Source organism: Centroberyx affinis, unplaced genomic scaffold (assembly GCF_046629955.1).
Source record: "Centroberyx affinis isolate AG114_WGS23_722 - 3 ecotype Tasmania unplaced genomic scaffold, CSIRO-AGI_Caff_v1 ptg002611l_1, whole genome shotgun sequence".
Taxonomy (NCBI): domain Eukaryota; kingdom Metazoa; phylum Chordata; class Actinopteri; order Beryciformes; family Berycidae; genus Centroberyx; species Centroberyx affinis.
In genome coordinates, this window is record NW_027280810.1 from 157,020 (window position 1) to 169,325 (window position 12,306).

Here is a 12,306-nt window from a genome sequence, read left to right on the forward strand (position 1 = left end):
TTCTTATTAGGGAAATGTCTTTTGAGTCACATAATAAAAGGTCATTCTGAGCGTCTGGACACAGAAGAAAGTGTTAGCAGAGCCTGATATTTTTTACATCCGGTGGGTCATGGGAGGTTGTTTCCAGAGGCCCATGTGGTCTGCAGAACGCACACAGCACATGACTTCCTGTTTGCGGCATCTGGTATCTGAGAGTGCTGCACTGCAAAAAAAAACAAAACATGTCTGTCTTCACAAGGACTTCATTTATTGGGCTCTACATTACTACTCTTCCTGATCCATACAAAGAAAAGAGAGAACATGAAAATCACTCTTGAAGTAGCAGAAAATTACTTACATACATACAAGACTAGACCACATTAAAACAAAGATAATAAAACAACACACGATTAAAAGTCATTTTTGAATATTTTTCAACAGTGATCTCTCCTCATCAGCAGAATTTTTCACTTATTCTAAGAAGAGAGAGAGAGAGAGAGAGAGAGAGAGAGAGAACATTATGGTACATGCCTTACCCTCCTGAGCCACCAGGAGGTGCTGAAGAAGGTGTTTGTGTGTGTGTGTGTGTGTGCATGCGTGTATTCGTGTGCGCGTGCGTGTGGTTGGGTGTGTGTGTGTGTGCGTGTGTGTGCATGTGTTTGTGTGTGTGTGTGTGTCTGTGTGTGTGTATGTGCGCATGTGTGTGTGTTAATTTTGACTATTCAATTTGACGACTGAAGTTCATGTCACTATTCAATTTGTGAAAAAAAATTAAATAAAATTGAAAATAGAAAGAAAGAAGAAATAAAAGAGATCGAGCAAAGGGATCGGAGCCTAAACCCCACATGTCCTGCTTGTTGTCACCACTAGGGGGCGGACATGAACTGTCTCTGTCTGGCTGCGGTCTTCTGCTGCAGGATGGAAAAAAACACTGAGAGTCTGAGATGGAAGTTGAAATGGTCGTGACTCATGAGTCTGTCTGGAGACGGAGAACACATCTATAAACTGCTTCCCACCACCAGACTCTGTGTGTACGATCAAATCCAAGCCCAAGTTCATTTACAGAGAGTTTTGGCAATCATGAGCTTAGAATTATAAGTTTAATGTTAAATGGAGATGGGCCCTTTTTTTAACACCACACATGTCAACAGGCACTCATAGAATAGGTTCATGCGACTAACTCAGTTTTGACAAAAAGGTCAGATAGAACCTTATAATACCCAGATCACGCAATGTCAAAATCAATGGTTTATGTGGATTTCCTCCAGTTTTCTGTGATAAATTAAAGGGTAAAAATACAACATATCATTACATATGGTATAGGAATATTTACACATGATTTTCTTTTTTCACATTGAAATGAATTTTGTTTAGTTAATTTGCACAGTGAGGAGCAAAGTGATTAACGCCAAACTGATAAAATACAGTGATTAATAAACACAGACAGAAATGTACATGACTAACGTGTGCAGGTGAGATAAGCAAAACCAAACAAAAGAAGCAGCCGATGAAAAGGAGAAATGATCATACAATGAATTCTCAGATGAAGAACAGATGTTGAAGAACAGTGATGTTGAAGAAATGTTCTGGAGTCAGAGGTTTGTCTTACTTGAATATATATTTATTGAAAGGAGAGTCTTGCAAGAGGAAGAGATGCGCACAGCAGCAGGCTACGTGCACTTCTTCTAAAAGAAAGAGATTGAACCAGTCCTTTATGTATCTTCCAAGGACATACAGAGTGTGCTGACATTAGAACAGTTCACCAAAGTAGAGTAGAAACAATGCATGTTATGTCTTAAATTAGATCTTCCATAGACATCTCAGAGACATCCAGGAGCCACTGTGACAACAAGATCTCTGGCATAGTAGGTTATGGCACAAGGGTTACAGTGAGGTGACCATACATCATGAAACCTTACATTCCCTGAGGTGACCCCAGTTCAGCTGTTAATACATATGTTGAATTTTCTTCCACAAATGATTTCTGATGAGTCTGATGGAGCTTCCTGAGTCTCACCTCCTGTCTGCAGGCTGGACCCCCTGCAGCTCCACTGACTCATGTGAACCTCAGCAGGACTTCAGTCTCCTGCTGTGCCACTGATGTGACGGATTTGGACTTTGTACCTTTTAAATGGTTTTGAACGTATTTTGCTTTGTATTTGTGTTGGATGCTGGTTTTGTTTGTGCAGCTTTCATGTTTGGTTTCGCTGCTGCTCTCCTGGCCAGGTCTCTTCAGTGAGAGTTTTAATCTTACTGTTTTTGTTTTATTCAACCAACAACCGGGTTAAATGGGATAAACAAAATCAATGATATATAAAAATCAAAAAGGGATTCATTTAGATAAAATATCTCTAAATCTCACAGCGATAACATTACATCTGTGTCAGTTCAGGTAGAAAATCTGATTTGTAATAATAAGGTATATCATAGGAAGCAAGTGGCGAAATGCATTGTTCGCTTCTCAAGTCTAATCCTAAAAAAACTAGAAGGGCACTCGGAGAGCGTAGACCTCCGCCAAGGTATTATTGCTCGTTCGTGAGTCGGATCCGGATCCGCTCCAAAATTGAATGGGTTCTTCCTTGGCCCATGCTACACCCTTCCACGAAGTTTCATGAAAATCGGGCCAGTAGTTTTTCCGTAATCCTGCTAACAGACAAACAAACAAACAAACGGCACCGAAAACATAACCTCCTTGGCGGAGGTAATAAAGATGTAAGTTAACAAAAAAGGCTAACAGTGTGCGGTTGGATAATTTCTTTTTATGGTATATCATAAGAATAACTAAATTTTTATAGCCCTGTGTTAAAACCAAATTTACAAAGTGCATCACAATCAAGACAAACAGAAGATCCAGAAACAAAGTTACACAATAAAAATATTTGCTTTCTCATCTCACCGTCATTGTCCATGTTGTCGTATTGTCCCGCCGCCTACTGCAGCCTGTCCTCTGGGTTAGGGTCAGGGTTTCCTAGTCCTCTGTCTGACTGCTCATTGTTCCCCACCAAAGGGGGGACTATGGATCGGTCTCCGTCTGTTCGTTTGTTAGTCACACTGTAATGTTGACTTTGTGCTGCTAGGGGGTGGCATTGACAATGAATGGGGACTCAGTGGTAAAGCAACACAGTTAAAGGTACTGTTTGTAAGATTCAGAAAATGCTTGTTATTAGTGACACCTGTGGCCGTTAAGGTAACTGCAGTCAGCATCCTGTTGCTCGTGCTCGTGCCCGCACTCCGTAGGCGCGAGCGAGCATCCTGTGTATCGGCCAAAACAGTGACCATATGAACGTGATGGACAGGCGGCATCATGTTGATAGATGAGGAAGCAGTTTCTTTTTTTTTTTTTTTTACTTGCATTCAAATGTCAGTCACATTTGCCGATCGCCATGGTGGCACAGAGAAAAAAGTACGACCTGAAATTCAAGCTGTCAGTTGTCAAATTTGCTGAACAAAACTCAGGAGAAGCAGCAGCAAGACATTTCTCTGTTGATCTTTTCTAAGGTAGGCTATCGTTATTTTGATACGGGGCTCTCTCTCTCTCTCTCTCTCTCTCCCTCTCTCTCTCTGTGCTTTAGAACGTAACCGCTGTGAAACAATCAGAAAATAACGTTTTATTTCTCTGATTCACCGGCTTTCTCGCTACTACCGCTCCCTCTCTTCATTCACTTTCTAGCTCGCTCGACCATCTCTCTCTCTCTCTCTAGCTCGCTCTACCATCTCTCTCTCTCTCTCTCTCGCTCGGGCTATTAATTGAGGTTATATGTAGGTTAAGTATGTTTTCAGTGCTGTGTTTTTGTGAGGAGGAACTGTGACTATGTGTGAACTTTGTCGGGTGATAACGTTACATTGGCTGTATTTATAACATTATAGGTCGGCGTTAGCTTGCTAGCCAGTTTTCATATGTGAAAACAGCAATAGTTTCACCGTGAGGCTCAGCAATGTCGCTATCTGTTATCTGCAATAACGCTAACTGTTAGTGAACTACACGGAATATGTAACGTTATATGTATTCATCATTTCCTGAATGACTGTAGTTCACCTTGCTTTGTCATTACAGCTTACCATTGTTTATTTCACCGTTACTGTAAATCAGCATTGTAGTTCACTGTACAAACGCCAGATCCATGCAGCGTAGCTAAGTTACAGCTAGCTGGCTAACCTTAGCATAGCTTTGTTTACAGTTAGATAACGTTATTTGGCCGCCGCTGCCGCACACGGGAGAAGTTTGCCTTTAGGGTTTTCTGCCAGAAAGCCTTTCTGACAGAAATCCACGGTTATGGTTTAGGTAGGGGTTAGGGTTACCCTAAGGCTTTCTACCAGAAAGCCCTGAAGGCAAACTTGTCCTGTGTGCGCCGCTGCCTTGCATCGCTCTTGGCTAGTAGAAGGCAATCGTTATACACCTTTGCTTTGTAACGTTACATCATTTATTGTTAGCTAAAATCAACACTATTTGTCATAATAGCTACATAACTTAGTATTATGGATCACGTTAGCTGGTGAAGTGATTTGGCAAGCTAGCCAACTAACATATCCACTCAGAAAGTATTACGTTACGAGCAAGCAAGCTACAGAAGTAGTGAAGCTGAAGAGACTAGCCACGGGAGCGCGCATAACGTCACATCCGTTGGAATCTCCCAGAAAAAACGGCCCGAGTCCTTCACATAGAATGTAGCTTTACACACTGTTACAGGCAACGGAGAAAGTCGGCTGAGGTCTCATTTTTTAAGTTACGTTACAACCCGTTCACACATTGGCAATAAAAAACGATTTATACATGTAAAAAGTTTGTAAAAGTTACATATAGGACCTTTAAAGTTATCATAGGTAACAATAGTCTACACACGCTACACACTTGGAGACAACAGACTGGGTTGATGTGTTGAAGTGAGAGTCAATGGAGAATTTTTGGGCAAACCTCTAACCACAAGACACTGTAGTTATTGTCCAGTTGTTGGACTGTTGTACTGTTATTGCATCATCACTGCACTACCACTGTGCCTCAGTGTTGACTACTTATATCATATTACCACTTACCTACTGTGCAATACCATATATCACTTATCATTTAGCATTTATATTATTCATAACACTCACGCTCCTGCTGTTGTATGTTATATTGTATATTGTATTATAAATTGTATTGTAGTGTACATTGTGTAATGTACAGATTGTATTTATTGTGTATTGTAGTTCTTATATTTTAAAAGTAAAAACAGGACAATTACAGTTACTACATTTCAAGATATAACTTGTAAGCCTAATTCTGAGGAGAGTAGGCAACAGAAATATATGGTCAATCTGTCCTTTCATTGTCCCATACCAAAATGCTTATACAAGTTCACTCATATTTCAAGTTCACTCAGCAATCACTGACTGACCCAAGGGTGGAGCTACATCACTGGTGGGGGACAACATGTTTACTATTTGCTTGTTTAAAAACAAAAACACACAGTGAGGACAGAAGCAGCACAGACAGGGAAACAGGTTTTAGGGAATATGAATTTTGGCACAACAAAGGTTTGTTAAGGCTTCGGCCACCTGCCTGGTGCTGATGTCAACAAAATGGCTGCAGCGACTGATATGATGTCATGTGAATATACTATGGATAGCAACAAAGTGATAGAGTGGACTTTTTTTTATTTATTACCAAAGTGATGATATTACACTGGCAGCGTGTGTGAGGACAGTTCAGTGTTACAAGGTGAACAAAAAAATCATAAACAAGAGGTTTCTCACATTACCATCAGATCTTAGAAGTTAATAATCTACAAGAGATCTTTCTCTCTCTCTCTCTCTCTCTCTCTCTCTCTCTCTCTCTCTCTCTCTCTCTCTCTCTCTCTCTCTCTCTCTCTCGCTCGCTCTCTCTCTCTATCTCACACACACACACACACACACACACACACACACACACAAACACACACATGCACACACACTACACAGAGCTCTCCTCCTGGTCAGAGAGCGTCAGACTCCTGGAGATTTCTGCTCTCCGCTTAGAGCTCCACACTCCTGCAGGGACAGAAAAAAAAGAAAACACTAGACTCTCTCTCTCTCTCTCTCTCTCTCCCTCTCTCTCTCTCGCTCGCTCTCTGTGTGTGTGTGTGTGTGTGTTTGTGTGTGTGTGTGTGTACTGACGGTAGCCAGCGACCAGCAGCAGAGCCGGTATGAAGACGATGAAAGCCAGTCGGACTGAGTTTCCTACGAAGCTCTCCAGTCTGTTCAGCTGCTGCTGAGGAGACACCTGATCCTGTTCAGAAATACATAATAATAATATTTTGTTATTACTTTTAAGATTATTTTTGCATCTGTATGTAAAGGTTAGATGTCACTGTAAACACTGTCAGACACTGGTACCTTAGATATCTTGACCTGAGCCACTATAGGCCCCGTGGTGTGGTCCCCTGTGATGTCACTTCCTCTCTCCACAGTAGCATCCCTTCCAGTAAAACCTGGCAAACGGATTAAGAGGATTAAAACCCAAACTGCAGAATATGAGAGCAGCATGTGGTCTGAGTGGACCTGCTGCATGTGATCTCTGCATTGATCTGGTTGTAAACAATAATCAACAGTAAAGTTCACCGCAACCAAACCTCATCACAGCTGAACCTTGCCTGTAGACACATACAGTACAAACCAAATCAGTGAAAGAAGGTTCCTTTAACATGGAAATGGAGTTACGGTCACATTTTGTGCAGCATCAAGCTAACATAGCTTAGCCTTCCTTTAGTGGAGAAGTTAGCTTTCACTAACTTCAAACAGCTAACGGACATCGGCAGAAACAGATTAGCTATAATCAGTTCCACTAACTGCACAGATGTCAAAACTATTGACCGACTTACAGTAAAAAGACAGCAGCAGCTTGTAAAAGAGTGGAACTTAACTTAACTTACTAGTGGCAGTTAAAAATTAAATACTAAATATAAAGTGCTGTATGCTAGCTCAGCTCAGTAAGTCTGTAGGTTCCTTCTTAGATGCTGTTGAACTGCGCAGTGGCAGTGAGGATAAAGGATTTTTTTAAAACAGCACTTCCATGCACAGGGGACTCTGAACCTTCGCCCCAACGGCATCATCTCAAAAGAGGTATGAAGGGGGTGGGATGTGTCATCGAGGATTTTGTTCACCATTCTGTTTACTGCTTTTGCATGATGTTCTGGGAGCTGGGTCTGTGTACAGACTGTGATCTTGGTCCCCTGGTTGACCACTCTGGAGAGTTTGGCTTTGCTCCTCACAGACAAGTGACCAAACCAGGACACAATGTTGAAGGTTAGTACAGAAGCTAGTCCAACGGTTCACATCAAAATGGTCTGTAACTGTATCTGAATCCCCTCCCTCCCTTACTCACTGACAGGTGTGTGTGGCGTCCTGGGCCTGACATGAGCCTCAGGTGACAGCATGGAGGGCTGGATGTTGTCAGGTGGGGGGTCAGAGGCAACAGCAGGTACTGGAGGCCGACAGACAGAGTTACAGTTACTTCGTACCTGTGTGTGTTCAGTATTTATTCAGCTCACTGCGCTGCATGCTGACGCTTTATTGAAGCACACTGTGTATTAGTGTTTATGTTAAGTGGACAGTCCCAGCTGGATGAGCATCAACTCAAAAACACTGTAGCTCAATTAATCACAATAATTTGGTTCTGCAGGTGCCTTTGCAGAATTTGTCTTGGTGAAATCGGTGCAAAGATGAACTGAACACACAGCAGAAGTCAAAATTAACACCCAGTCATTATGTCGCACAATGGTAAGTTGATCAAAGAGCGTATTTGCCAAAAAAGTAAATGTATTCCTATGAGATTTAGTATTATATTACCTGATCTTAGAATAATAAGGTTCTATCTGCCTTCAGGATAGTTCTGAGATATTGAGCTTCAAAGTTTTCAGCATCCATTGAGTTAAATGGAGATGGGTCCTTTTGTTTTAGAAATTACAGACTCAAAAATCATTATTTTCAAAAAATAACACCACACATATGGCAACAGGCACTCATAGAATAGGTTCATGCAACTCAGTTTTGACGAAAGGGTCAGATAGAACCTTATAATACCAAGGTCATGATTAGTCTATATTAGGGCATCTTCACACAAGGCATGTTCAGATCACTTAATTTTCCTCCATCAGCTGGTTGGTTTTTCCAGGTGAGAACAATGACCTTTGAACCTTTGAAAATAACGGCACTGAGAGTCTCAGTCCTCTAACAAGAGAACTGCGGTGCAGTTTGTCACAGTAATACAACAGTAATCGGTTCCTCATGCTTGGAGGAAACTTAGCAGAACAACATGAAGTGAGGGGAAACTTAGGGTCAAGATGAGGTGAAATGCCCCCTCACTATATATATACACACACACACACACACACCACTAAAATTATCAAAACTCTGTCCAATAAACAAGCTACTTGTGAGTCATGTGACTTTTGTTTACAAACCCGGGTGGCTTGTAATTGCTCAGTGTGAACCTGAATGAACCAAATAAAAAAATACAACTTTTTCTCTCTGGTTCAGACCAAAGAAAACAAACTGGAGGTGTGATCACACCCTGACAAAAGCAATGTTTGTTTTTATTTTTTTTAGTTCTTAAATGAGGAATCTCCATAGAGTAAATTTAGCGGCCTACCGTTTATGATGATGAGGTGAACGGTGAAGGTTTGGTCGTTAAAGAGGCCGGGCAGCTGGATCCTGCAGTGGTAGAAACCAGAATCTGACTGTCTGGACTTATGGATGGACAGAGAGACGTCACCGCTGGACAAGGAGGAGGACAGAGAGTACCTGGAGGAGAGGAGAGGAGGAGAGAGGAGAGGAGAGGACTTCCTTTAGATGAAATAATGGTGAAGTTTAACAATTCATCAGTTTGCTGGGGACCCCCTGGAACCCCCTCAAGGACCCCTGGTGGTCCCCGGACCCCACGTTGAGAACCGCTGTTCTAGAAGAAGGTGCTCACTTACTACTCTCTTATTACGCATCTCCTTAAAGTGGTTGAACTAGTTACTCTTGTTCATATGATCTTATAGTTCTATGACCAATAGCTTTAATATATTCTATCTGTATTGACATAATCATGAATATTCAACACTATAAAACAGATTTTGACTTCTCAACCTGCAGATTGACTGTCAGATTCCCTCTCTCTCTCTCTCTCCCTCTCTCTCTCTCTCTCTCTCTCTCCCTCTCTCTCTCTGTCTCCCTCTCTCTCCTCTCTCTCTCTCTCCCTCTCCCCCCCCTCTCTCTCTCTCTCCCTCCCTCCCTCCCTCTTTCTCTCCCTCCCTCTCTCTCTCTCTCTGTCTCCCCCCCACCCTCTCTCCCTCTCTTTCTCTCTCCCCCCCTCTCTCCCCCCCTCTCTCTCTCCCTCTCTCCCCCCCCTCTGTCTCCCTCTCTCTCTCCCTCTCTCACTCCCTCTCTCCCCCCCTCTCTCTCCCTCTCTCTCTCTCTCTCCCCCCCTCTCTCTCTCCCCCTCTCTCTCTCTCCCCACCTCTCTCCCTCTCTCTCCCTCTCTCCCCCCTCTCTCTCTTCCCCCCTCTCTCTCTCTCTCTCCCCCCCTCTCTCTCTCTCTGTCTCCCCCCCACCCTCTCTCCCTCTCTTTCTCTCGCTCTCTCTCCCCCCTCTCTCCCCCCCCCCCTCTCTCTCCCTCTCTCTCTCCCCCCCTCTGTCTCCCTCTCTCTCTCCCTCTCTCACTCCCTCTCCCCCCCCTCTCTCTCCCTCTCTCTCCCTCCCTCCCCCCCTCTCTCTCTCTCCCCATCTCTCTCCCTCTCTCCCCCCTCTCTATCTCCCCCTCTCTCTCTCCCTCCCTCCCTCTCTCTCCCTCTCTGTCTCTCCCCCCCCCTCTCTCTCTCTCTCTCTCCCCTCCCTCCCCCTCTCCCCCCTCTCCCCCCCTCTCTCTCTCTCTCTACCTGTGTGAGGTGGTCTGGACCTGGGCTCTGTCAGCAGAGATCAGGGTGTTGTGGCAGCTGAAGAGCGTTGGCTCTCCTCTCCCCCAGCAGACCTCCACTCCTCCCTGCTGCACGGCGGCGGAGCGGCAGGGCAGCGTCACCGCCGCCCCCGCCACGCCCACCACCGTCTCCATGTAGGCTGACGCACAGGCTGGGTGAACACACACACACACACACACACACACACACACACACACACGCTGTCAGGTCCTGCTGAAGCCTCTTAGAGTTGCCTGTTGTGGGTGTTTCACATGCGTCCTGCTTGATTTTGGATGGGATAACATTAAGTATTAGTTTTAGTAAAAGTATTATTCCCTGCCATGGAAAATCAAGTCTCTTGCTGCAGTTGTTCATCCTCCTCAGCTTCTCCTCCATGATGACAATGAGGAACTAGGAAGAATTCGCACAGCAGATCTTTTGCTCTTTTTGATTTTTTTTTCTGCTGCCTAGGGGTTAAATCCAACTTCAGCTTGTCCGCACCACCAGCTATCCCATCATGCTCTGCACAAGACGTTTGCCACTTCTCATTGAAAATCTGAATCAGAATCAGCTTTATTGGCCAAGTATGTACACATACAAGGAATTTGACTCCAGTTTTTCGTTGCTCTCAATGTACTTACACAGAATAAATATATTGCTAAAAACAACGACAACAAGATGAACAGATGGAGGAGGTAAATTACATATAAAATACATAAGTGATGCTGCAGCAGAGCAGAGCGTCTCATCCCCACTAACTGAGACGCTGTAGATTCTCCCTATTTACTTAAAATTAAATCCTGGCGTCTGCTCACTGGTGGAAATCTTCTCCACACAGAAAGTGACGAATTCAAACTTCAGAGTGAAATCCAAACTGTCTCCTAAACAGAAGTGAGCAGCACTCCATGACTCACCGACACTAGATCTTTTCCTCTCTTGTTTGGTATTCTTTGGCATAAAGCATCACAGTTATAGTTGTGTCTCGCTGCCATTTGGCTGAAGTTACCTACTGTAGTGCAGCTTTAAATTAGATCTTTTAAAGGAACATCTTAGTAACATCTAACGGCCACCACAGGAGCTATAACATTGGCTATAGTGTTTTCTACAGTGTTTCTATAGTCATTCAGTAGCGGGGCTGCTGCTGAAAATGTGCAAGATAGTTTTTCTTAATTAAAAGTGGTTTCGGACAGAGCTACATCCCATTACTGAGGTAACAGTGGAGCAACAACACTGATACCGCTGATATATTCTGGTTATTTTCTGTAACGAGCCACTAAAATATTGCTGATTTTTCCTTTAAAACACTTTATTGAAACGTAGGAAATCACTAGCTGCAGTAGAAGTAGACGAGGCTCGTTGAGGTTATTCACCAAAAAGTACATTTCAACACTTCATCACTAAATAACTCCTGGAATGCACTGATAACATATCATACATTGATGATGTCTAACAGTATAAGAGGATCCAAGAGTTAATGTTTAGTCTTCTGTCACACAGTATGTCATGTCCATATTATATGTGAGGTGCTGTTATGTTTTGTCCTGCACACAGTGTGTCAGCAGTTAACCAGGCCAGATTCTCTGTACTGAGCAAATTAAAGCATCCTGACTGTTTCTCACAACATGACTCACTGTCAGATTTGTACTCACCTGTCAGGAGGCAGATGAAGGTGAAGGTGTGGAGAAGGAGCGGCAGCATGTTAGTTGTCTTCCTACAGACACACTGACTGACACACTGACTGACAGACGGTGAGACAGACAGCTCAGTGATGCTACTTCCCTTTTCCAGTGATGCTGATATTTATAGAGAGACAGACTGCTGTTGCCAAAGAGCCATGAACAAAGAAGAACACAATTTCCTCACTTTGGTTCAAGTAGAAAAAAAAAGCTCTCTGGTGAAATTAAGAGCTCCTTGATTTTTCTCTTCTGCAAACAAAGATCTTTCAGGTGATGTAGCTCCCCTCTGGCGGCCATCTTGGAGGTCCTCAGCTCTGTGAACAGCTGATTGTGTTTCTGTCCATCTCACAGAATTGAACAGATGGTTAATTTCTGTCTGTTTCTGACTGAACTGATCATTTCATCACTGATCCATCTGATTGATTTAGTGTTTAGATAATGTCAGCTTGTTAACTAGCTAACCATAGCATCTGTTCAGCTAACCATCACTGTCTTGTTGTTAACACATCTGATTAGCACACTAGCTGTTGTTTGTAGCTTTAATGACTGTGTTCCTCCTCAGGGATCAATAAAGTTTCACCTCACTCCTCACTCTCACTCAGTTCTGCTTCACTGCTACATGAAGGTTTTAAAAGTCCTCGTTAGTGATGTTTGTTACCTGGCGATGAAGCCGATACCACGGCAACAAGGATCTTCATCACAACGCCTCTCACACTCCAAGAACCTGGACACACACACACACACACACACACACGTTG

The 12,306-nt window shown here is 43.4% G+C and overlaps 1 protein-coding gene across 1 annotated transcript; it reads right to left on the reverse strand.

Annotated features, from left to right (window-relative positions):
- Positions 1-5,608: 5,608 nt before the first annotated feature.
- LOC139657052 (hepatitis A virus cellular receptor 1 homolog) lies at positions 5,609-11,599 on the reverse strand. The gene is made up of 7 exons (XM_071534750.1): positions 11,522-11,599; positions 9,855-10,044; positions 8,585-8,736; positions 7,319-7,417; positions 6,331-6,425; positions 6,112-6,223; positions 5,609-5,985 (listed from the first exon to the last, which is right to left on the reverse strand). The coding sequence occupies exons 1-7, from the start codon at positions 11,568-11,570 to the stop codon at positions 5,909-5,911; spliced, it is 774 nt and encodes a 257-aa protein (XP_071390851.1). The 5' UTR covers positions 11,571-11,599; the 3' UTR covers positions 5,609-5,908.
- Between the last annotated feature and the right edge of the window lie 707 nt (positions 11,600-12,306).